Consider the following 27,737-nt stretch of genomic DNA (forward strand, 5'->3'; position numbering starts at 1 on the left):
TAATTAGGTCAATAAACACAAATTGATTACACTAGGTACCAGGCCTTATGAAAAGAATGGGACTCAGATACAGTACCTCATGGAGTGCATGTGCTATGCTGTGCTTAGTCGCTCAGGCATGCAGTCGTGACTGACTCTTTGCAACCCTTTAGACTATATCCTGCCAGGCTCCTTTGTCCACGAGATTCTCCAGGTAAGAATATTCGAATTGGGTAACCACACTGTCCTCCAGGGTATCTTCCCAACCCAGGGACTGAACCGGAGTCTCCCGTGTCTCTTGCATTACAGATTGCATTACAGATTCTTTACATGTGGAGCCACTGGGGAAGCCCCATGGAGTATATACCCAGTTAGGAAAACAAATAAGCAAAATTAATAGGTAAACACAATGCATGCATTAGATAGTACTGAAGCATGTCTGAGGGAGATCTGTCTGCCTTAGGAAATTTTTTAAAAGATGTAATGATGAGCTGAATTTGAAGAATACACAAAAGTTATTCAGGAAGAAAAGGAGGGAAAAGTCTTTCCAAGCAGAGCAAAAGTCATGTGCAAAGGTCTAGAGGCGCGTGAGCCCACGAGTGCTCTGGGAACTGTAGGCAGTGCAAGTGAAGCCTGTTATGGTTAATGATGCTGGAGAGATGAGCTCGGTTACATCACACTGAGTTTGAACTTGGTTCCACTGACGAATTTGAAGAAGGAATGTGGTATGATCAGATTTACACTTCAAAGTCTGCAAGTGAGAAATATAATGGAGTCAACAAAAGGTGTAAGATGCAGGTCTGGTGAGAAGGCCTTTGAAATAATTTAGGGAAGAGACAAGGAGGCTCTGAAGTAAGATAGTAATAGTATTTATTAGGGCTTTCCTGGTGGCTCAGAGGGTAAAGAATCTGCCTACAATGCAGGAGACCTGGGTTCAATCCCTGGGTTGGGAAGACTCCCCCAGAGAAGGGAATGTCTACCCACTCCAGTAGTTCTGCCTGGAGAATTTCATGGGTAGAGAAGCCTTGTGGGCTACAGTCCATAGGACTGCAAGGAGTCCGACATGACTGAGTGACTGATACACACTGCAGATGGAGGCAGGGAAACCTAAATAGAACTCTCCTGTTGATCTGAGCATTCTAGTATGTGCCGGGTATGATGCTTTACCTTGACAAAATCCTTACAATAGTAACACAACGAGAGGATTGAATGAAACTGCAAACACCTCATTTTACACATGAAGAAACTAATTTGGGTTAAATAATTTGCTCAGGTTTGCAAGATGACAAAGATGAGATCTGCACTCATATCTCTGAGACTCCAAGCTTACTTTGTAAATTTTTAGGACATATTCATCAGTGATAAGAAGACCAGGGAAGGTGGGAGTTGTATCAAGAAGAATGATCAATAATCTCAAATGCCTCAACAGAAATTAAAAGATGAAAGACCCAAACTACATTGAAAGGATTGGACAGTCATGGATGACCTTAGAGGAGGGTAGTTTCCTTGGGGCAAGGAGTCCTGAGATCAGGTGGCTCAGGGGAGAGAGATGAATGAGGGGTAAGGTGGTATGGGAACCACCCTCTCAAGACATTTCACACTAATTAAAACAATTTTAAATATTCTGTGGCTTTCCCACTGCTCTTTGTGGATTATTCCTCAAACAACTGAACTACCTGACATAAAAATATCTTTACTCATGCTTGAGTGGTATCTGCTAAACAGTGGGTGCTCTATAAATCTGTCGACTGAATAAACTTTCTTTGTTAGCACAGATTCTCAAGAAAAACTAGAAATACTTAACGTCTATGTTTTGGACACAGATCTGTTGATGATGTCCAGTCCCAAAGGAGAAGTATTCATTCTCTATGGTGTTTGCGGAATCTTTTAGTCCCTTTCAAGGAGGGAGAAAAGGTCAACTCCAGTTAATAAGAAGACCTCTGCCTGAGGTCACATAATGTACTACGGTGAAGGTTGAAGACAAGATCGCCTGTGGTTCCCACTGAAATGCTTCCAGACACTGTGCCCCTAAATCCTTCTGCTCTGGCAGCAAATGTCTTTTTCTTTCCTTGATTTTCTTCTGCTCCACTCCCCTTCGTTAATCTAGATCTTATGTCACAGTTCTGGTAATAGTTCTTGCTGACCTGTATTTTCTTCTGTTTTTCTCACATATAAACTAGGTCTCAATTTCCAACACTGCCTGATAGTATCTCACTAATTCTACAAATATTAGGCATCTGTGCACCGGCACAAATTTTTGGCACTGTGAAAACAGCAGTGAGTGGCAGTGTGTTCCCTTCCTTGCTTTAAAGTGAGCTCACTTTGAAAGGTTTCCACTTGCCTGGTGTTACACTGACTTGATTTTCATCGACTTGATCTTACACCATCTCTGCTTTGTATTTACGGTCTTCTTCCAAGCAGCTGACCAAATGTTCACTGCTCTATTTGTAGCATGGCCCAGACTCCTAAGCCTCACTGAGGTGAAACCGTGGGGACCATATTTTCCATTTAACATTAAGGGCCTCTTCCTTCCTCTTTCAGATAGCTCCTTTTGGTGCTTCAGTGGTTTTCTGCTTTTTTTTTTTTTTTGGTTGGCAAATCAGACTCAACTCTTTTGCTTTGTCTCCAATTCTCATGTACTGATATATTTCAGACAATTTATCTGGGCAGATCTGACCCACTGTATTTTCTACTCCTTTTGCAGACAGTGATAAGGTTTTCCCATCTTCTACTCATAATTTGAGTTTACTAGGTAAGCCACTGAGAGTCCTGACCTTATTTTGATCCTCTCATTTTATATTTCATACCAAAGGAAAACAAGCTTCACAGTCACATCTACACCAAAATTAAATATACAGAAAATACTTTCTATCGGCAGAAGTTAATACAAATAATGTCATTTTCTTATTGAGGCTGGTTCTATTATTCATGCCTTCCACTTTAAAGAAATTGTAAAGAATCTATTTGTTCTGTTTATTTTTTGATGTCTGGTTAGCATGAAGCAAGTATTCTGAATCCATTTGGAGAAATTTACAGAAGGCTTACAGTTGGGTCTTCTGTTAAGTTTGTCTTGGGAGACTGTATCATTACTGCTGTAGTATAGTAATAAAAAGTGCTTCCAGAGCATAAGTAAAAAAGGTGGTCAAAAACTCTCAGAGCTGAAGAGACATCAGAGATAAGGAAATTCAACTGCACACTTTTAGAGATGAGAAAACCAAAGCTGGAAAAGATGACGATGTTACTTAAAGGCTAATTCAGGGCATAGTTTCCACTTATTTTCTTTGCTCTACAACTGCTTACATCATAAGATCTTGATGCTATATCCATGTATGTGAGTGTGTACACACTGCTAATCAGATTCTTGGAGAAGATTACTGTTTGAGACGATTTTAGAGCTTCAACTTTGACTATGATGTCTTCTTATGTGAAATCCTAAAATATATGTGTGCATTTTGCTTACTGTATGAACAGGAAAATCACAAAAAAAGCAGAAGGGCTCTCTTGAAGTTTACAGTCAAATGCAGTCACTAGCAACATTTTGGACCTTGTTAACTCTTATTTTAATGAAAGATAGGGTAGGGGTTAGAAGTTGTGTATTGAAAAGACTCGCTTGCTCAGAAATGACCCCTCCAATCAACCTGCCCATTAGAGATTCATTTAGTTAACCAAACTCATCTATTAAATGGATTGTAATTAGCTCACCAGATTGCTTCTGTGCCTCTCAGATCTGCTGCAATGAATAAATTGAAGTTTGATCTTGAGCAGGGAGGAATGCTTTTGAGAAGGGCAGGCAGAAAATCAAGTTATGAGTAGCTGGAACTTTGGGAGAGGTGGGCAGAAAGAAGACTGCAAAGGTACCAAAAATCTCTAATTTTCAATGCTGCCTTTAGCCAAAGTATTCAAATGGAAAGCACATACATACTATAAAGTATGTGTGAGCAATTAGGCAGATTATGCTCTGGACATGGTAAAAAGGTCCAACTTTGAAGAAAAATATTTCATGGTGCTGGAAAGGCAACTGGAGATCAGGGTGAAAGTTTAAGAGCATATGGGCAAGTGAATCCATATGAGATAGTTTTATGAGATGGTAAAATATTTATTTCTCTTTGCCTGTTAATGATATCAGTTATTACCTCTCTCCAAATAAACCATCCCTGCTGGAAATAACTAGAGCTCATTACAAAGCTTAAAAAGGGTATATGGCATTTGCAAGCACTGGAATTCAAGAGTGCATAGGTTATATATACATTCAAAGGACAGATTTTGGCTGGATTGGCTGGATTGATGATTTCATATCCAAAATACCCACCATGTCACTTATTAGACTGAATTGATCTGTACTTTTCTGAATGGTCTTTTCCCCCACCTCTATCAGTAAGGTGAATACAATGATACTGGTTTTTGTGCCTATAGACATACTAAAAGAATAAAAGTTGACTTCATACACATTTATTAGTTATATGATTGACTAATTACTTGATCCTTCTAAGCCTCAGTTTAACTAGCTGTAAAATGGGGATAATGAGAGTCTTTGTCTCACTGAGTTGCTGTAATTTCATTAGGGTTAAACCTTAGAAGAGAATCTGGCACATAGTAAGCACTCAATTCATGTTAGCCCAGTGTTCTCCATAAAGGTCATCTGTTCTTGCTCCCAGACGAGACAAGAATGCACATGAATTGGTTAGTCTGAATGTCAAGAAGAGGTGGAAGAAGAAGATATATTAATAAGGTTTCAACGGCAGCAGTTCTGGCCCTCCAAGCTTTCCCCTCCTCTTTCTGACCTGACTTCTATATCCTTCTGTAAACCTAATTAGTGGGACTCCTCCTGCCTCCTCTCCTTAGACCTTCAGTGTTCTGACCATGGTTAGCATGGCAAAGCTTATTTCTGACCATCCATAACCCTGATCTTGCATCTTGTTTCTGTATTTGCATCACAACAGCTCTATCTTATGAACTGAGGCACATTAAAAACTCCCACTCTCTTTCTCTTAGAGAAAACATGAATTCTAAGTAGGTGAAGGTTTCAAAATTATTCAGTCACCACCTGATAACCTGACCTCATTTTTTCTCTTTGCTCTTAGAAGAGAAACATGAAAATTATGTTAAGTTGGCAAGGTCTATTAAAATTTTTTGAGAACTTTATTTTTTAACTTTATACCTACCTGTATGTTTCAAATGTTTAACAAGTCTACACCATTTTTATAATGTAAAGAAACCTACATATGTAAAATATAATAATATTTCTCTTCTGCCTAAATTGTGATTTGTCCTATGTGTCCTAGCTTCCACCTTATTGAAAACTGGATTAAAAAAACCAATGAGCTCATTTTACAAATATCCTTATGTCTCCATTTGGCAATATAGTTGCTGAATGACCCACTGAATACTTAGGAACCCAGGAAACAGTGTATTGAAGCCCCAAGATTATTTTATCCCAGTTAACATCTGGGGCTTAATTGAGGGCAAAGATCACAACTTAAAGAATTTTATGTTTATTGTTTATAAACCATATTCTCACCCTATATAGCTCTATGAGAATTTCCGCAAGGGAGGTTTCTGAATTCTTTCACAGATTTCCCTGTGGGAATTCTCACAGAATTATATAGGATGAGAATCTGGCCTTCCTAGGCTTTATGATATGTTTAGAGAGGGGAGTAGGAGCTCAGCTAGGTTATTTTTATTTTCCACTGAATTCTTCTGGGGGAAGTTGTACTTTTTGAATCAAGATTGTATGTGTTTTAAAATTTCCAAAGACTTTAAAACAACAGGGTCCAAAGAATGCAGTAATGTTTAATAGTCTAAAACTTGGATTTGAACATGTGATTTGAGAAGATATTTCCCAAACTTTTTAAATAAGTGTTTCTTCTTCTATGGTTTCTATAAGAAGCAGAAAATCTTGGAATAATATACCATATTTAAGTTGGAATTTAGATTTAAAAGCCTTTGATTAATGAGGTAGTTCTTTTTGAAATGACTACAGTCCACATTTATGGTGAATTATTATTAGTAAAACTTTACATTAGAACAGCTGTAAATAGTCTATTATGTTAATATGACAGGCAAATTAACAAATAGTGTAACAGCGTGAAACATAATACAGCATGTTTCCCCAAAAGGTCAAAGTGCCAACAGTACTGAATAAAATGACTCTCTTGTTTCTTGAGGTGACTTAAAGGGCAGCTCCTAAAATATGAGTTGTAGTCCTTTAAATGTCTACATTATTATGACAATGCTGAGGACTTCAGTCATAACTTCAATATCTATCCCAGAGAACAGGAAAAAAGAAAGTGCATTAGAAATGTTCTTCATTTCCACTTCATGAAATTTCAAGATTAGGACCTCAGTAGGTTATTTTCTCTGGAATCTCTCTGATTTTGTTTTTTCTGTTACCCACATAATTTTATGTATTGTAAATGAGTTCTTTTTAAGATGAAGATAATGAATACAGTTTTATGTGACAGTATTGACATCTCTGACTCACTTTATATGCACATGTTGTATAATTACTCACACTTTCCTCTTTTGAGTTAGTGATCTGATGTGGACATCCATGGATTTTAAAATACACAAAAATATCCATATAAAATGAAGCCAAGGATCAGCAATTAACCAGTAAATTCATAATGGAAACAATGAATTTTTTAAAAAATTCCTTGCTAGAGATGCAGAGGTAGGTAGCCATCTTTCTGTCTTGATGAAGCTAATGATTCATCAGAATTTCATTTATTCATCAGAATTTCTCCTATATGCTAGATGCTTTCACAAGTTACCTCATTTTCTTCTGGCAACAACCCTGGTAGATATGCATAATTAATCCTGTTTTACAGTTGAGGAAATAAAGATTCAGAGGTAAAATGACTTTTGCCTGGTTACTCAATTGGTGTGTGGCACATTTGAGAACTGAATCCAACTCTAACACTGATCTCTGCTCACTATAATACAACACAAAAATTAGGGTACATTAAGACTTCCTCAGTGGTCTAATGGTTAAGACTCTATGCTTCAACTGCAGGGGACATGGGTTTGATCCCTGGTTGGGGAAGTTCTGCATGCTACATGGGGTAGACTCCCTCCCCGCTCAGAAGTTAGATAATAGTTTTGGGGGAATTTAGAAAGCATGCCCAGTTAGTCTATCATACTGTGCCATGTCTGTGCACACGTTTTTCAGTAAGCCATTACTGAAACTAGCAGTGTGTCCTCAACTTGGGCCATCTAAAATGATGGTTTTTGTTTCATCAAAGGTTTATAAAATCTAACTTGAATCTCCTGAATGAAGAACTCAAAAGACTCTCACTCAAGGTAAGACTCAAACTTGCATGCATGCTATGTTACTTCAGTCATGTCCAACCTTTGTGATCCTATGGACTCTAGCCCACCAGGCTTCTCCATCCATGTATTCTCTAGGCAAGAATACTGGAGTGGGTTTCCATGCCCTCTTCAAGGGGATCTTCCTGATCCAGGGATTAAACCTGGGTCTCCTGCATCTCCTGCAATGAAGGTAGACTCTTTACCACTGAGCCACGAGGGAAACCCGAGAATCAAACGTTACATTCTCCCTACTGTTTCCATTAGCAGGGTTTTCACGGACTTGATCAAGCAGTTTGATTAATCAAGATATAAAATTGGTTAAATATCTCCATCTAATAGTTCTTATTGACCATTCTCAGGTTTATGTGTATATACCAAAACATAAACTACATACTGTATTTATGTTTCTGGACTAAAGAGTCTTTACAAATGTACTGGAGAACTTTAGGAGTGACACATTGAGGCAGATAATCTATGAGATCCAGAGGAGCTTTATGGAAAGATCTGTATTCTTAAGTACACTATGGACATTTTCTTAAAAGCAATTTTCTAAATGACCTTAAGAGGCTGGTGGGCTTACTCTCTCCTACTCTCTTGCTTATCATGGATGGCTGAGTCTCAGCTTAAGCAGAGTTGCTCAAATACCCCATTGGCTGACCTGGAGGGACAGTGTCAGGGCTAGGGAGGCCCAGATTCCTCAGGACTCCGTGCAAGCCTGACAATTCCTTAGATTGTTTGCCAAAGTCTATTGCAGGGTGAATGTGGCTCAGAGTAGGACTTGAGCCACCTGCTCTCAGCCACAGACAAGCCATCTAAGTACACACAGTGCCTTTGGTATGCAAATGGCATTTCAAGGAGGTCTCCTAGCTCTTCCTCCAGAGCAAGTTGCTGCTTCTAAAAGCTCTAAGCCCAGAACTGACAATGGCCAATAGGGAACATAATACAAGAATTCTGCTTGAGAGATGAGTCATATGGCTATTGCCTGAGGATGCACACAACTGCTCTGTGGTGGGGTCACTCACTCTCTCAAGACCTGAGGACTCTGGTCTATGTCCAGAACTCTCTCTGACCTCTTCATGTAGGGTAAGAAGTGAGACAAACAGAGGAAAATAAGACCGGGGTCAAGTCACTAGCTTTATTTTCCAGCTTTAATTCCTGTTCCTTCTTATTCTTTTGCCTTTTTAAAGATGTAGCAGCAATCAGAAGGGGGAGAAAAGCCTATTAAAATGTTCAGATGCCTTTTGAAAAGAAATTAAATTTCCCTATTTTCTAAATTTAAAAAGTGTTTTACCCTTCCTTGAGATTCTGTTCTGTTGCAGACATGCCATTTAATAGAAGAAGCATCAGATTTAGTCTGGGAAAGCCCTGGCTTGGTCCTAGTTAGAGATGTGATTTTATCTTCATCTGGTCACTATTTTATCAGTTGTAAAATGGTGATTTAAACCTATCTCACTGGATTTTGGGGTGAATTAAATGAGATAATGTCTACTAAGACCCTGGTGGAGGCCCTATACAGTAGGCAGTTACAGATATAGAGCCAATATTATTAACCTGGAGAGATAACTGAACATTTTTCCTCTAAGCATACTCCCTTTTCTGGGTTTCAAATGGACAGGAAGCATTATTAATATTGCTGATGGTATTTTACCCAAATCTTGTGATTTTATACATTCTGTCCTTTCTATGAAAAAGCCTACTCACTTAGAACAAAAACAAGCTACTCTTGTTTACTCCTGGAAGAAAAAGAAAGCATTTAATCAAGCTAGCAAACAGTGATTAAGGATCCTAATGACTTCTGGTTCCATAAGTGTTAACAATAAGTCATTGTAATACAGTCTTGCTTCTCATTCAGACACTCTCCAGACAGTCCCTACATCTTCAAAAAGTGGTCCATATTTACTGCCATCTCCTGAGGCTATGCTGTCCACACACATTTGGAGTTGTGAAGTAGTCTTAATTAGAACTTGTGCTACCAATCGCTCTCCATTCTAATCCATATTGTATCTGATACTATATGTATACTCCTCTGCTCCCATTACACATGAGACTAACCAAGATCTCTGAAAGGCAAATAGTGTATATTAATGCATATATATGAAATCTAGAAAAATGGTACTGATGAAGCTATTGGCAGGGCAGGAATAGAGACTGACACAGAGGATGGACATGTGAACACAGGGACTGAAGGTGAGGGTGGAATGAACTGGGAGAGTGCACTGACATTTATACATGACCATGTGTAAAAGAGATAGCTAGTGGGAAGCTGCTCCATAGCACAGGGAGCTCAGCTTGGTGCTCTGTGATGACCTAGAGGGTGGGATGGGGTGACAGGAGGGAGGCTGAAGAGGAGGAGATATGTGTATACATATAGATGACATAAGAGAAGCATGTTTGATCCCTGGGTTGGGAAGATCCCCTGGAGGAGAGCAAGGCCACCCACTCCGGTATTCTTGCCTGGAGGATCCCATGGACAGGGGAGCCTGGTGGGCTACAGTTCATAGTATTGCAGAGTCGAACATGACTGAAGCGACTTAGCATGCAAATACATATTTCCTGATATCTAATCTTGCTTCCTGCTAACACTGTCTTATTCAATACACTCATGATTTTAAAACTGTCTTATGTTGAAGGATGGGGCATATGAATTAGAAGCCTAGAAGAAAAAAGTAGTTTCTAAGAGGTACATAATTTTACTTCAGACAGTTAGCATTTCAAAACCAATCTATGGCACATAGCAAATCACTAAAAATATATACGGCCTTTTCAGTATTTCTTTCAAGGATTTGGAAATGCAGTTTTCTGATGGCCTGGATTTCCTTTAATGGAACATCTGCTGTGGAAGTGTGCGGTTTCCCTATACTTTCTTCCAGATACCTGGAAAGTCTTAGGATTAACTAATTTAAGCTTCATCAGGGTGTTCTGTTTACTAATTGTGACTAAATGTCAGGACATATAGCGGATGTTTGATTTGAAAGTGTTCTTATTTCATAATTTAGGTTTCCTTAAGTGAAACACTTGATAGAAATACAACAAAAAATAAGATAAAAAAGGCAAAGAAAGGAATCAGCTCTGTTTTCTTCTGTCATGGCTGGTTTCCCAATTGGATAGATTTTTATAAAGGGAATACTTTTCAAAATGCCAGGAACCTTGGTGATAAATCCAGAATGACTGAATATCAATTCTAAGGTAAGACATTTTATTCTTTTCATACTTCTAGACCATTTTATGTAAATCTAATTTCTTTTTTTTCTGATGACCCTGAGTTTTAAGAAGGTTGCATGATTAGACTGGCCTTAAGCTCACATTAACACTACACATAAGCTGACATGCAACCTGTCAGCGTTTTCCAGGTCTCTTATGTCATGAGGACATGCTCTAATTATTTGGACCCAGAAGTGTTATTAATAGACATGTGGAGCAAGCAGTGCTCGTAACACTTCTTTAGAAACTAATTTCTTGGAAACAGACAAAGACTGACTTTGTTAAGGTTAATTACTTAGTATTTACCACATCTGAAGGAACATTGATTGAGAGAGTTGCTTTATTGAACAAGGCGTGTGATACTGAGACTATGGATTTAAGAGTCTTCTGAAATTAGCATGGCTTTTAATTATAATAGATTTAAGTCGGATGTAACAATTTCAAACTGAGACTTCTATGTAAATGGTGACAAAACCTACTGATTGAGTGAAAGGAATGAATTGACTGTACCGGCAATCTTGGTATTTATCTGTTAAACATTATTTGTTGCTTAGTCTCTTTTCAGTCAACTGGGCAGTGCATTGGTTTTGCACATTCTCCTCAAGTCCTTGGGTTCCTGTATTGTGAGCTTCTGCCGGGATTACAATGCTGCACACGGCAGGTATGGAGCCTTTTCCTGGAAATACTCTCAGTTATCCATTATAGGCCAATGCAGGATCAAGAACACGGCTTGGCACCATGGCAAAGAGCATGGGCTCTTGAGTCAGATGGCCTGGTTTTGAATCTGGCTTGACCATTCACTAAATGTGTGACCTCAGGCCAATTACCTGTCTCACTTGTGTCTGTTTTCTCATCGGTCATGCAAGGTCTTGCCTTAACACCCCACCTCCTGCTTTGCCCACCCATCTTCTCCTTTACCCTCTTTTATTTCATGCCATAACTTTTATTGCCACCTGGCACATATGTGTTTGTCCATTTGTTTGTTCACTTTCTGACACCCTCCACTGGAATTGAAGGTCTGTAAGCGCAAGAACCTACTCTCATTCACCCAATACATGTAATTGTGCTTGGCACACAATAAAGCAATCTATAGTAAGTTGATAGAGAGCTGAATGAATGGATGAATGGATGGAAAATGGAGATAGAAGTCTCCAAACTGGGCAAAATGTCAATTTTCTCTGATGCTCCTGGAAGACTGACAATAGTGAGAAAACAAAAAAGAAAAAAACCTGGAAGTTTATCACAGGAATAAAGGAAATAATCCAGGAATGGGAAGAAAGAGAGCTTGATACTAGTGGAAAGAATAAAGGTCTAGGTAGTGTTAAATTAGTTTCATGAAACGCATGAGCAGTGAGTCTATCAGATGCAGGCCATAAGAAAGGGCAGTGTGCCAAATTGGACTGAGGTAGAGGCTCATTGGAGGAGATGGCTCTATGCCTAGCTGATGACTTGGGGCAGCCCGCACCAGTCATAAAGTGTTCTGTCAGATCCTAAAACAAACAGAACGTTATTCTTTCCTTGGAGGATATATAATCAAAGGCAAATGTTAATAAGGTGATGAAAGAAGGAAGCTGCTGATCTAGTTCCATACAATGCTGACACATTACCCAGGTGGTAACATTCAGACAATGAATAGATTAAAAAAAATTTAATGCATAAATGCAGAGTAAGGAAAATGCATGGCACCAGATGCTCTTGGCCACTGGGGCAGAAGAAGTGCTTAGTGTCAAAGACAACCTTGGTCCTTGTCATGAGATCAGCTGTCATCGTGGCTGCTCTGAGATTTGGAGCAATGGTTGGTAACGCTTTTCCCTTTATCTTCATTTGAGACTCACTTATCAGGATTTAAACTATAAACAATTGGACTTCCTCGGTGGTACAGGAGTTAAGATTCTGCACTTCCAATGCAGGGGACCCAGGTATGATCCCTGGTCAAGGAACTAGATCCCACATGCTGCAATGAAAACCAAGCACAGCCAAATAAATACTTAAAATAATAAAATAAAATATGAACAAGAACTTCTATGACCATCCAGCATCTTGCTCATTTACAATACTTTACATTGCTTTGGATTTGGTAGCTCCGTATATTGTGATAATCAGGATGCTCAAATACATTGCCACACACTATAAATCTGGGTAATATCCGTGCCACAGTCATTAGCACCATGTTCCTGAAAGGTATGAAGAGGAGGCGGGAACTGTGCACATAACACTTCACCCCCGTCTACGCCTTCCCCACACTTCTTCAGAACAGATGGCAGAGAGGCATTAGTTGTCTCATGTTTTGTTTTGAAATGTTTCATTGTAAAATAAACAATTCTGCAGTAGAGTTTTTATTTGTTAGCATATGCAACTAGACTTAAAGTTAAATGCTGTTATCCTACTACCCTTGCCTCAAAGCTTGAATCAAACAAAAATAAAAGTAAAGCATAGAATCAAAAGGAACAAATGAAGCTGAAACCCTACCTGCAACTTAGATCTTTGTCCTGATGTGTTTCAGCACACAGAATCTCCCTATTCACCCATAAACTATGTTTTCATTGTGTTTAGTTTTATTTTTCATTGCTATTTGTTTAAGATGGTATAGACCAAGTCACTCTAGTAACAATTATTGATTTATTATTGCACCATGTGGGAGGTGCAATGCTAGGCATAAAAGTGTAAGGTCACTGCTTTCAAGGGATTTAAAATCTGCTTAAGTATTTTTCTTGAAAAATTATAACTAAAAATACTCAACAGTACATACTAAGTGACAGCTATTGGTTTAGACAACAGCTGCAACTGTAGGTCAGGGGAAGGTGAAATGACACACACATAGAATAGAGAAGGGAATGTTTACATGAGATGTGAGTTGAGATTCAGATAAGTAGACAAGGAGACATTCCATAAAGAAAGGGCAGTGAGGGTAGAGCCCTGAGACAGGAAAAGATGAACTATGTTGGGGGCATAGACAATGAACTGTGGCAGGAATGGTGATGCTAGAGAGGTAGAAAGTCCCCAAACAGAATGCACGAGAGTTTCCTCCAAAATTTAAAAGCTTCAGGATTATCTCAAAACTTATTTGGAAGTTTACTCTGTTGCTGAACAGAGGGCTAGCATACTATACTTCAAATGTGACTCCATTCACTCATTCAGTTATGCAGCAGTTTGCTGAGCATTTCTGTGTATGCATTAGGTGCTATAGATACAATAAAGTTAGGATATGGTCCTTTGACCTCAAGAAGATGACAGTTTAATGTGAATACAGAGAAATACTTGTGAATTACAATCCAGGTTGAAAGTCATAGCCATGTCAAAATTGGAGTACCTTTGGTCTTTCACAAAAGCCCTGCTTTAAGGAACCCTCATGAGAATAATGAAGAAGTCCAGGGAAGGACACATGTATAATGATAAGTCCCTTCAGTACTGCAACACAAGACAACTATATTGACAATACATGGGACTGGTATGCTGTAAATAAATAATACTTTGCCCTTCTTCTTTTAGTATTGGGAAAAAAGAAAAAAAGGAGATCACGGGAAAAAATCATCACAATAGAAGGTTAGGACCCCAAAATAAACAGTTGCTTTCAGAAGAGAAAAAAATGAATACATTCTGTTATTTCTAATCATAGTTACAGCTTCTAGAATACACATTACAGTACTTTTCTGGCACTCTTCTAGGTGTTTCACGTATATTAACTCAATTATCACAATATCTCAGACAGGTATTTGTGCCCCAAGCACAAAGTCAGTAAGAGAAGGAGCTAGGGTTCAAACTCATATGTGCTCTTAAGCAGTAGCCATACAACTTTCTCACATGTGGGAGGATCCCTCTGGGTAATGGTGGTACAGGAGAAGGGGGTCTTCAGAAAGATATCAAATAAAGACTATTTCAATTTAAGGAAACTTAGAATGGGTGGAACAAACTGATATGAGAATCCACATGCTTGTTTTGTTTTTGTATTTTTTGATTTTATAAGACTGTGGAAGTGTTAGTCGCTCAGTTGTGTCCAACTCTTTGAGACCCCATGGACTATAGCCTCCCCCCCCACAGGCTTCTCCATCCGTGGGATTTTCCAGGCAAGAATACTGGAGTGGGTTGCTATTTCCTTCTCCAGAGGATCTTCCCGACTCAGGGATCGAACCCAGGTCTCCTGCATTACAGGCAGAATCTTTACCTTTTGAGCCACCAGGGAAGCTGGCATAAGACTGTAATAGAATTAAATGTAAAGAGGGAATGGTCTCTTTTAGATAAATAATAATGGTAATGAATACTGACTGAACATCTATCTATCTGTATGTACCTGGAACTCCACACAGTTACCATTATTATTCCCATTTTAAACTACCAACAACAACAAAAATTGAAGAGACTCCTATTACAAAGAAAGAAGTTTGTTTGGTCTTTATCACAACCTACACAGTTAGCAAGGGCTGGAATTTAGATGTGTCTGACAAATCTTTACCATCACATTACACATTAATTAAATGTCCAGGTTATTGACCTTGTGGATTTGCTGGGTTTGCCTTTCTTCTATTAATCTGTTAAGATCCAAAAGTTCTGCTAGGCTGGAGTGGAGTTAGGGAATGGCACTGTGGGGATAAGGCTGTATTTCTTTGACAAGGTAGCTGACTCTTCATTTTGGAACCAGAAAAACCATCTGGGAACCATTAGGGACAATCCATACCTGTCTCTACTGAAAGTGTGAAAAATTGTGGATCTCTTTCCAATAGCCAATATTTAAATATTTATCTATGAACTATTCTTTCTCTTAAAATAAGAAATTTTGTCTACATGACACATTTTTTTTTGTTTTTATTTTTTTAATTTTTTATTTTTAAATTTTTTATTAGTTGGAGGCTAATTACTTTACAATATTGTAGTGGCTTTTGCCACACATTGACATGAATCAGCCATGGATTTACATGTGTTCCCCATCCCGATCCCCCCTCCCACCTCCCTCTCCGCCTGATCCCTCTGGGTCTTCCCAGTGCACCAGGTCCGAGCACTTGCCTCATGCATCCAACCTGGGCTGGTGATCTGTTTCACCCTAGATAATATACATGTTTCGATGCTGTTCTCTTGAAACATCCCACCCTCGCCTTCTCCCACAGAGTCCAAAAGTCTGTTCTATACATCTGTGTCTCTTTTTCTGTTTTGCATATAGGGTTATCATTACCATCTTTCTAAAATTCCATATATATGTGTTAGTATACTGTAATGGTCTTTATCTTTCTGGCTTACTTCACTCTGTATAATGGGCTCCAGTTTCATCCATCTCATTAGAACTGATTCAAATGAATTCTTTTTAATGGCTGAGTAATATTCCACGGTGTATATGTACCACAGCTTCCTTATCCATTCGTCTTCTGATGGGCATCTAGGTTGCTTCCATGTCCTGGCTATTACAAACAGTGATGTGATGAACACTGGGGTGCACATTTCTCTTTCAGATCTGGTTTCCTTGGTATGTATGCCCAGAAGTGGGATTGCTGGGTCATATGGCAGTTCTATTTCCAGTTTTTTAAGAAATCTCCACACTGTTTTCCATAGTGGCTGTACTAGTTTGCATTCCCACCAACAGTGTAAGAGGGTTCCCTTTTCTCCACACCATCTCCAGCATTTATTGCTTGTAGACTTTTGGATAGCAGCCATCCTGGCTGGAGTGTAATGGTACCTCATTGTGGTTTTGATTTGCATTTCTCTGATAATGAGTGATGTTGAGCATCTTTTAATGTGTTTGTTAGCCATCTGTATGTACATGACACATCTTAAGTTAAAAGGTACAGAAACTGAACTGAGAATCACTTCTTACTTCAAGTTCCAAGGTAGAGTACCATAATCATCAGAAGTACAGGATTTGGAGGTTACGCTATTTCTATTAAATTTCTGATGGCCAAATAAGAATTTATTTACTATTTGATCCAAATAAAGATATGTACATCAACAAAGGTATAGAACAGAGAGAAATTAGTCATATTCTTAAATTTATTAAGGGGAATGTTAAAACTGATGCTTATTGGACATCTTCTATATGTCTGTCATGTTACATATTTTACAGTAACTCATTTGGTTCTAACAATGACCTGTGTATTGTGATCTCATTTTATATATGAAATACTTGAACTTCAGTGTGGTTAAGTAAATCAAACAATTAACAAGTGGCAGAGGCAAGGTAGACACACCTAGCTCTATCTCTCTTTCTATCTTTAACTATGTTGGCCTGTACAGAAGAGAAAAGAAACCAACTCTTTGTTTCTGTAAGAATTGTTATAAAGATTAATAACACCCTCAACAATAGGAAAAGAAGAGAGGTTTACAGGCAGAAATAATGCAAATGAAAAAGAACAAAAACCATTGCTTGAGCTGGACAAAACATGTATACGGAACACTTGAAGTCAAGTATTTTACTTCCAATCATAATTTTCCAACCTCTTGCTCCACTTCTGTTTCTCCAGATGCCATACAAGTATGATACTAAATTTGTTTTTCAAGGGAAAGGACTAGGACTATTACTAATAAGAAAATATGGCTTTGCATTTCTTTGGATAGCTTTATAAAATGTGATCCCACTTCCAAAAGGTTGCAAAGAGTCAGACATGATCGGGTGTGTGCATGTGTGCATGCACAAACATACACACACACACATGTAATATGAAAGGCTCACTTTCTATTTATCTACATTTCTCAAATATTGTCTTTTGCAATATGTATACTGATCTAAATTTGACTCTGTTAATAACACTCTACTTCGGCTTTCAAATGGCTTAACCATGTCTAGAAGCACAGTTGAAGAATAATCTGACTGAGACTGATAAGACCGCTCATGTGGTTTTGACCCTTAGAGAGGATAGTTGGTGGATATTATCCTTTATACTTTGTACCATTCTCAGAGGACAGTCACAGATGTGTAAACAAATGTGAAAGAGAAATAAAGGGGACAGCCAGATTGCCAGAGATCCATTACTTTGCCCCAGGGGTATGTGGCTATTACAGAACTGGGGCAAATGCCAAGAGCAGTGAATTCAAAGGGAGCCTCCCTGAAGTGAGTCATCTATTTAGACATCAGAGGAATATTTGGTCAGATTCTACTGGGTGAAGAGGTTACACCATGGGCATTTGGTAGTCACTTTGGGAATTATATTAATTTACGGCAACATGAATACAGAGTGGCAAAGTGTCATTAAAGGCTAAGGTAAATTTATTTCTATACAAGATAGAAAGGGCAGTTGGTCATGCATCTTTTCTCATTAGCTACACTTACAAACATGGATGACAGCCATGATAGGCTTGAAAGAAAGATAAAGGGTAGATATCTAGTTCACTAAGTAATATCCTGGTGCCTTGAGAGAGCTGATGTTGTCATTAATCTTCTCTTTTAGCAAGAACTGGCTCTTCTTTTAAAAATCATAGACCAACTTCCCATTCTGTATAGAGAGGCGAAATGAGACAGTTTTCGAACAACAAGCAGATTCCAAGATCAAGGAACTTGTTAGAGTCTGGCCCTGCCACTTTCTAGCAATGGAACTCTGAGTAAATAATTGAATCTTTGAGTCTCAGTTTAGTCATGTGTAAGAAGTGCATAATAAGAGTATCCTTTTTATAAAAGTTGCTATATAATTAGATGATATATAAAAAACCCATCTGTAACTTTAACAATGCTATACAAAAGTTAGGCATGCCTATTATATTTCAAAGAAAAAGGATTCAGGCAATATAAGTCAAATTTCAGTTTCTTTCCAGTGGTCATGTATGGATGTGAGAGTTGGACTGTAAAGAAAGCTGAGCATCGAAGAATTGATGCTTTTCAACTGTGGTGTTGGAGAAGACTCTTGAGAGTCCCTTGGACTGCAAGGAGATCCAACCAGTCCATCCTAAAGGAGATCAGTCCCGGGTGTTCACTGGAAGGACTGATGGTGAACCTGAAACTCCAATACTTTGGCCACCTGATGCAGAGAGCTGACTCATTTGAAAAGACCCTGATGCTGGGAAAGATTGAGGGCAGAAGAAGGGGACGACAGAGGATGAGATGGTCGGATGGCATCACCGACTCGATGGACACGGGTTTGGGTGGACTCCGGGAGTTGGTGATGGACGGGGGGCCTGGCGGGCTGTGGCTCAGGGGTCGCAAAGCGTCGGACACGACTGAGCGACTGAATGGAACTGAAACAAGAATGTTGAATGAATCTTGAGTTCAAGTTGATCTGCCTTATAAGGATTAGGAAGGACAAGGGTGGTTAGGATCATTTGCTGAGCTCAAGTCCCATTCATTAATTAGTTCTTTTATGGATTATGCTTATATTTAAGTAAGTACATTAGTTGCTTGGTCATGTCTGACTCTCTGTGAACCCATGGACTGCAGTCCGCCAGAATCCTCTGTCCAGGGGATTCTCCAGGCAAGAATAACGAGTGATTATTCCCTTCTTCAGGGATCTTTCCGACCCAAGGATTGAACCTGGGTCTCCTACATTGCAGGCATATTCTTTATTGTCTGAGCCACCAGGGAAGCCCATATCTAAGAAATCTTGGCCCAATTTCAAGCAAAGAACATTTCATGCAAAGATGGGCACAATACAGGACAGAAATGATATAGATCTAACAGAAGCAGAAGATATTAAGAAGAGGTGGAAAGAATACACCGAAGAACTATATAAAAAAATCTCTTTTTTTTTTAATGACCCAGATAACAATGATGGTGTGATCACCCACCTAGAGCCAGACATTTTGGAATGCAAAGTCAAGTGGGCCTTAGGAAGCATCACTATGAACAAAGCTAGTGGAGGTGATGGAATTCTGGCTAAGCTACTTCAAATCCTAAAAGATGATGCTGTGAAAGTGCTGTACTCCATATGAGAGCAAATTTGGAAAACTCAGCAGTGGCCACAGGACAGGAAAAGGTCAGTTTTCATTCCAATCTCAAAGAAGGGCAATGCCAAATAATGTTCAAACTACCACATAATTGTGCTCATTTCGCATGCTAGCAAAGTAATGCTCAAAATTCTCCAAGCTAGGCTTCAGCAGTATGTGAATCAAGAATTTCCAGATGTTTAAGCTGGATTTAGAAAGGCAGAGGAACCAGAGATCAAATGGCCAACATCCGCTGGATCACAGAAAAAGCAAGAGAATTCCAGAAAAGCATCTACTTCTGCTTCATTGACTATGCTAAAGCCTTTGACTATGTGGATCACAATAAACTGTGGAAAATTCTCATACCAGACCACCTTGCCTGCCTCCTGAGAAACCTGTAGGCAGGTCAAGAAGCAACAGGTAGAACTGGACATGGAACAATGGACTGTTTCCAAACTGGGAAATGAGTACATCAAGGCTGCATATTGTTACCTTGCTTATTTAACTCATATGCAGAGTACATCACGTGAAATGGTGGGCTGGATGAAGCACAAGCTGGAATCAAGAGTGCTGGGAGAAATATCAATAACCTCAGATAGGCAGATGACACCATCCTTATGGCAGAAAGTGAAGAGGAACTAAAGAGCCTCTTGATGAAAGTGAAAGAGAGTAAAAAAGCTGGCTTAAAACTCAACATTCAAATAATGAAGATCATGGTATCCGGTCCCATCACTTGGTGGCAAACAGATGGGCAAACAACGGAAATAGTGACAGACTTTATTTTCTTGGGCTCCAAAATCACTGCAGATAGGGACTGCAGCCATGAAATTAAAAGATGCTTGCTCCTAGGAAGAAAAGCTGTGACAAACCTAGACAGTGTATTAAAAAGCAGAGATATGACTTTGCCAATAAAGGTCCATCTTGTCAAAGCTATAGTTTTTCCAGTAGTCACGTATAGATGTGAGAGTTGGACCATAAAGAAGGCTGAATGGTAAAGAATTAATGCTTTTGAACTGTGGTGCTGGAGAATACTCTTGAGAGTCCCTTGGACAGTAAGCAGATCAAACCAGTCAATCGTAAAGAAAGTCAGTTCTTTGGAAGGACTGATACTGAAGCTGAAGCTCCAATACTTTGGCCACCTGATGCAAAGAACTGACTCATTAGAAAAGACCCTGATATTTGGAAAGATTGAAGGCAGGAGGAGAAGGGGATGACAGGATGAGATGGTTGGATGGCATCACTGACTCAATGGACATGAGTTTGAGCAAGCTCTGGGAGATGATGAAGGACAGGGAAGCCTGGAGTGCTGCAGTCCATGGGGTCTCAAAGAGTTGGGCACAACTGAGCAACTGCAACAATTTCAGGCCAAAAATATTTTCCTTATATTTTCTTTTAAAGTTTTTTTATAATTTTAGGTTTTACATGTAGTTCTTTTTTTTTTTTTTTTTCAAGAGGGTATTAAATCTTTTATTGATTACACATGATAATGGATGATACACAAGCTTCATTCCCATCTATAACTTTTATCTGGTACCATAATTCAATTTAGATATATTGCATAGGATGTGCCAACAATCATTAATAACCAAAAAAAAAAAAAAAACCTCCATGACTTTGCATGGGTGACCCTTTTAATGGTGAACTCCAGGTCACAACACAGTAACTGTCAGTTCAACTACACCAAGGTTCTGAAGACAACAGCTTCTCCACCAAGCAGGTTGTAAATAAATTTCAAATGGAACCTGGCATCACCCTGAAGGAATTCTAACTTCACACTGTTGGGGTAGTTTACCAAAATGGCTTCAGAGTAGACTAACTTTACACAGCACATTAAAAAAAAAAAAAAAGACATTTATTCAGCATCATGATCAGACTATTACATTTAGCAATCAACAGCATGGGTGCAAAAAAAAAAAAAATCTACATTAAAACCTTTTGTTGGAATGCTTTACACTTTCCACAGAATAGAAACTAAAATAACCTGTTATACAATTAGTCACAAATACAGTCCTCGAGTTTTTTGCCCATACACATGAGTATTGTCTAAAACATGTCTTCTTTGTAGCAGCTAGGCCCTGCCACCACTGTGCTTGGCTGAGTTCACAAATCTGTTGTAACCTGTAGCTTCCCTGTCACTTCTCTGGCTCTCCTCTCCTGCTAAGCTTTGTTTCCTGGCAGTAATTAAAACCTTCTGCCACTGCCATAGCTGCTGCTGCTGCTGGAACCACCATAGCCACCTTGGTTTCATGGTTTGGCAAAGTATTGGCCTCCACCACCATAGGGGCCAGAACTTCTGCCTCCAAAGTTTCCTCCTTTCATGGGTCCAAAATTTGAAGATTGATTGTTGTAATTGCCAAAATCATTGTAGCTTCCACCACCTCCAAAATTGCTTCCGTCATTACCAAATCCATTATATCCATCCCCACTGCCTCCATATCCGCCACCACCACGGCTGCCACCAAAGCCACCTCGACCACTGAAGTTTCCTCCACGACCAAAGTTGTCATTCCCACCAAAACCACCTCCACGACCACCACCAAAGTTTCCAGAACCACTTCGACCTCTCTGGCTGGCTGAAGCACTAGCCATCTCTTGCTTAGACAGGGCTTTTCTCACTTCACAGTTGTGGCCATTCACAGTGTGGTATTTCTGAATGACAATCTTGTCTACAGAGTCATGGTCATCAAAGGTTACAAAAGCAAACCCTCTCTTTTTGCCACTGCCTCGGTCAGTCATGATTTCAATTACTTCAATTTTTCCATACTGTTCAAAATAATCTCTCAGGTGATGTTCTTCAGTGTCTTCTTTAATGCCACCAACAAAAATCTTTTTCACAGTTAAGTGGGCACCAGGTCTTTGAGAATCTTCTCTTGACACGGCCCTCTTTGGTTCTACAACTCTTCCGTCCACCTTGTGTGGCCTTGCATTCATGGCCGCATCCACCTCCTCCACCGTGGCGTATGTGACAAACCCGAAGCCTCTGGAGCGCTTGGTGTTTGGATCGTGGACGCCACCGAGAAAGCATCGTTGAAGACTTCCCCGCCTCCACTGCCGTCATGTCTAAATCAGAGTCTCCCAAAGAGCCTGAACAGCTGCGGAAGCTCTTCATCGGAGGATTGAGCTTTGAAACAACTGATGAGAGTCTGAGGAGCCATTTTGAGCAATGGGGAACTCTTACATGTAGTTCTATAATCCACTTTGAGTTACTTTTTTACATGTTTTGAGATACAGATCAGTTTTATTCTTAGTGTATAGACACCCAACAGATCCAGCACTACTTGTTGAAAAGATGATCTTTTCTCCACTCAAAGTGCTTTTGAATTCTTGTCAAAAATCAATTGTTTATATATACGTGTGGGCCTTTTTCTATTTAGTTTTGTCGACAAGCTTTCTGTTTTCATGCCTGTGTCACACTGTTTTGGTTACTGCGGTTTTATGATAGTCTTGAAATCATGTAATATTAGCTCTTCAACTTCATTCTTTTTTCAAGTTGTTTTCATTATTCTAGGTCCTTTGCATTTACACATGGATTTCAGAATCAGCTTGTCAATTTCCACCACAAATCCTAGGAAATTTGATTTGGACATTAAATCTATAAATTGAGATGGGAAAAGCATCAAGTTTTCCAACCAATGAAAAAGATACCTCTTTACTTACTTCAATCTTTGTGTCTGTCAGAAATGACTTATAGTTTTCAGTTTATGGATCTTACATATCATTTGTTAGATATATCTTAAAGTATTTTCTTTTTAAAAATGCTATAGTACATGTATTATTTAATTAAAAAAAATATTGATTGCTTGCTTCTACCATCAGTTCAGTTCAGTTCAGTTCAGTCGCTCAGTCGTGTCCGACTCTCTGCGACCACATGAATCGCAGCATGCCAGGCCTCCCTGTCCATCACCAACTCCCGGAGTTTACTCAAACTCATTTCCGTCAAGTCGGTGATGCCATCCAGCCATCTCATCCTCTGTCGTCCCCTTCTCCTCCTGGCCCCAATCCCTCCCAGCATGAGGGTCTTTTCCAATGAGTCAACTCTTCGAATGAGGTGGCCAAAGTATTGGAGTTTCAGCTTCAGCATCAGTCCGTCCAATGAACACCCAGGACTGATCTCCTTTAGGATGGACTGGGTGGATCTCCTTGCAGTCCAAGGGACTCTCAAGAGTATAGATACAATTAATTTTTGCACATGGATCTTTAATCTGAAATCTTGCTAATAAACTCTCTTACTTGCTTTCTGTTTTTGTAAATTTTATATTTTCTATCTAGATGTTTATGTTATCTGTGAATAAATGCAATTTTTACCTTCTTTTCCAATCTTTATACTTCATATTTCTTTTCCTTGCCTAGTTGCACTGGCTAAACCCTAGATATAAAGCTGAATAAAAGTGATGACAACAGTCATTTGGTCTTTTATTATGGAGTATAAAATTGGCTGTAGGTTTTTCGTAGACACCATTATCAGATTGAGGAAGTTCTCTTCCTATTGCTGATAAGCTAAGAGTTTCCATCAAGAATGAATACTGAATTTTCCAAGCACATTGTTCAATTTTATTTTTTGCACCTATTGAACTGATCATAGATTTTTCAGAGGTTTATTAACATGGTGAATTGCATTGATTTTTTGCAAGTTAAGCCAACCCTGCATTCATGAGATAATGCCCATTTGGTCATGATCCATTTATTAGAGTTGAATCCCTTTGCTACTATCATTTTGCTCAGAATTTTTGTTTCTTTGTTCATAGTAATAATGGTCTATAGTTTTCTTGTAATGTCTTTATGTGGTTTTGGCACTGTGATAATAATGCTGGCCTCAGAATGAGTTAGAAACTCTTTTCTCTACTTCAATTTTCTGGAAGAACTACATTGGATTTCTACTCATTTCTTATTGTTTAGTAGAATTTCTTCAGTGAAACTGTATGGGCCTGGAGTTTTCTTTGTGAGAAGGTTTTCAACTATTAATTCAAACTTTTTTAGTAGATCTAGGTTTATACAGGTTTTCGATTTCTTTTTGAGGGAACTTTGGTAGTTTGTTTCTTTCCAGAAATTTGTCCATTTCATCTAAGCTGTCACATTTATAGGTATAAACTGTTCACAATATCTCTTTATTATCCTTTTAATATCTGTAGAATCTATACTGAGGTTATCACTCTAATCACTGATATTGGTAATTTGTGTCTTCCCTGTTTTCATGATCAATCTGGCTAAAGATTTACTAATTTTTCTTCATTTTTGCAATGAACCAACTTTGGTTTAATTGATTTCTCATTGTCTTTATTTCCCATTTCATCAATTTCTACTTTGATCTTGATTATTTCCTTTCTTCTACTTCTTCAGTCACTAAGTTGTTTCTGACTCTCTTCTGCTGGCATTGGCTTTATTTGCTGCTTGTTTTCTATCTTCTTAAAGTAGAAGCTGAGGTCACTTATTTTAGACCTCTAAAGACCTTTACTCTTTACCAACTTACTGCTATAAATTTCCTCCTAAATACTGTTTTAGTAGTACTTCACACATTCTGATATATTATAGTTTCACATTCATTCATGTATTGTATTTTCACACTCATACTTTATAATTTCCCTTTTGATTTTTCCCTTGATCCACAAACTATTCAGATTTGTGCTATGTAGTTTCCAAATATTTGGAGATTTTTCAGAAATATTTCTGTTATTGATTTCTAATTTAATTCCACCATAGTAGTCAGAGAACATACTTTGGATTACTTGAATACTTTTAAATTTACTAAAAATATTTTAATGGCTCAGGATGGGGTCTATTTCAATAAATTTTCCATGTGCTTGTGAAAAGAATGCATTTTGCTGCTGTTCAGTGGGGTGTTCTGTAAGTTAAGCAGATAAAGTCAATTAATAAGCATTATTCAAGGGTACTATATCACCGATTTTTGAATTTCCTTTTTCACAAATTATTGACAAAGGAGTATTGATATCTCTAACAACTACTGTGGATATCACCATTTCTCCTTGCAGCTCTATTAAGTTTGTTCTCCCCCTATGTATTTAGAAACTCATTAGATACATGTGCATTTAGGACTCTTGTCTTCGAGAACTGATGCCTTTATTGTTATGAAATGATCTTTTTCCTGTTAATGTTTTTTACTGTGAAAATCTAATGTTAGTATAGCCATTCAGCTTGCTTTTTTTGGATTAATGTTAGCAGAGTATTTACTTTTGATCCTTTTTACTTTATATATTATATATATATATATAATATTTAAAGTGTGTTACTTTTTGGGAGCATATAGTTGTGCCTTGAATTTTTAATTCAATATAACAATCTCTGCTTTTAATTAAGGCATTTAAACCATTTACATTTAATGTCATAATTGACATGGTTTGATTTAGGTCTATCATTTGCTATTTGTTTTCTGTTTTTCTCATTTGTTCTTTGTCTTATTTTCTCTCTTTGTCTCTTTTCTTTTGGATTAAATGAATTTTTTTAAAAAAATGATTCCTGTTTCATTTCTATTGTTGGATTATGGGCTATAACTCGGTTTGGTTATTTTAGGGGCTGTAATGTACTTTTTAAAGTCAAAAGTTTTCCATTTAAATACCAAGGAGTATATAAATCTGAACCCCTTTAAAAAGTCTGTGGTTATGTGTTTTGTCTTTTTTTTTTTTTTAAGAGGTACTGAAATGAATGGGCTGAAAAGATCAAGCTAAAATGAATGCCTGCAATTCATAATCTTTAAAATGGAGTCAAAATGCCAGAATACACTTCACTGCTTTTAAACCAAATTCACCATAGCCAGTACAGAGCTGAAGTGAGATTTGGAACAAGCTGAAAATTCTTCTTTTTAAATAATATGTTGCTCTTAGTGATGCCATGCTGAATTTCTTGATAAGTTTTGAATATTGGAAATTGTGTTTATCCAGACAAAATATTAATACCTGACACTGAAAATGAACTAAAAAGTCATGTTGATATAGTGGTCAAGGAAATGAAATGGTTATTTCAGTAATATAGGAGAAACATTAGATTCAATTTTATATACCTTTGTAATTTTCTTTTGAACGTAGTTGGGGGCCGAACTGAGAAATTCCAGGAGCCCTATGCTGGTCAGTGAATCCTAAAACCCATGTATTTACAAGGTGAGTGTCTCCATCTGAGGGATGGAAACTAGTATAGAAAACCCCCATGGTCTAGACTTGTTCTTCTAAGTACTGCTAAAGAAGCAGCTGATGTGGCATAAACATGGACATTCAGAGACAGACAACTGCAGCATGAGCTTTCCTTTCATCACCACTTAATCTCTGCTTGTGCTACACAGGGCAGATTACTTAATTCCTCAGAACGTTTCCTTATCTTAATATCTACATATCATATTTTAGCTATAATCTAAATAATACTTATTTTACAATGTTTTGGTGAGAATTGAAAGAGAAAACTTTATAACAACTATGATTAATTAAACAATGCAAATGTAAAGTTTCCACTTTGGCCCTGCTATGTCATTCTTTCTAGAGTTATTAGTAGTTGTCCTCCGCTCTTCCCCTGATGCTGGGAAAGACTGAAAGCAGAAGGAGAAGAGGGTGACAGAGGATGAGATGGTTGAATGGCATCACCGATTCAATGGACATGAACTTGTGCAAACTCTGGGAGACAGTGAGGGACAGGGAAGCCTGGAGTGCTGCAGTCTATGGGGTCGTGAAGAGTTGGGCACGACTTGGCGACTAAACAACAACAACAAATGTAAAGCATTGTTTCTATTATTTACTTCTTGTTTTTGTATTAGAGCAAAAACAGAAGTATAGCAGTAGAGATGTAATGAAGATAAAATTCCCTTCTTAAGAGTCCAGATATTCATATGGTATTGCTATTATTAGTATCACTGCAAACAATAATTAACGAAGGGGTAAGTGAGGACTTAGATCAAACCTCTTTATTCAGCAGGGCAATGCAATTTCTCTTGAGAGATGCCACTCATTGTTGATACTTAACGCTTTCTACTTTCTTACTCTCCCACCCTGAATACAGTGATCTAGGTGACAGTACCCAAATCAAAACAATGTAATGCAGTGTTTTGCGATGGGGTCATGAAGAGTCAGACATGACTAAGCGACTGAACTGACTGACTGACTGAATGCAGTGTTTATAACTTTCATTACAGGCTCACCATTTTCGCTCCAGTTGACAATGATGGTCTTCTTAGAAGTCTCCAGAGCAGTGTGGCTGCTTAAGAGAAGCTTGCGTTATCTGAAGTGTCTACTAGCACTAATCAGCATGGTCTGCTAGATTCCCCAGTTGATTCGATTCTTCAGTCAACTTTTGACTTGTCAATGTTTTCTCTTTGACACAGCTAGCTTTCTCTCTTTCACTTCTAAGCACATTGCAAAACTGCCTTAAAACAAAGATGCAAAACTTTTGGAGCATTGAGACCATATTGGAAATCTTTTGCA

The 27,737-nt window shown here is 38.4% G+C and overlaps 2 protein-coding genes across 5 annotated transcripts in view; both read right to left on the bottom strand.

Annotated features, from left to right (window-relative positions):
- RNLS (renalase, FAD dependent amine oxidase) overlaps positions 1 to 27,737 on the bottom strand; it is a 262,683-nt gene that overhangs the window by 96,376 nt on the left and 138,570 nt on the right. The gene's annotated exons all lie outside the window — the stretch shown is intronic.
- Positions 20,930 to 22,341, bottom strand: LOC139036031 (heterogeneous nuclear ribonucleoprotein A1-like). Its single transcript, XM_070470599.1, has one exon. The coding sequence runs from the start codon at positions 22,249 to 22,251 to the stop codon at positions 21,565 to 21,567; it is 687 nt and encodes a 228-aa protein (XP_070326700.1). The 5' UTR covers positions 22,252 to 22,341; the 3' UTR covers positions 20,930 to 21,564.

The sequence above is a fragment of the Odocoileus virginianus genome, chromosome 7 (assembly GCF_023699985.2).
Source record: "Odocoileus virginianus isolate 20LAN1187 ecotype Illinois chromosome 7, Ovbor_1.2, whole genome shotgun sequence".
NCBI classification, from domain to species: Eukaryota; Metazoa; Chordata; class Mammalia; order Artiodactyla; family Cervidae; genus Odocoileus; species Odocoileus virginianus.

Excerpts from the sequence above, each read along its gene's own strand:
- LOC139036031 (XM_070470599.1), bottom strand. The coding sequence starts at position 22,251 with ATGAATGCAAGGCCACACAAGGTGGACGGAAGAGTTGTAGAACCAAAG.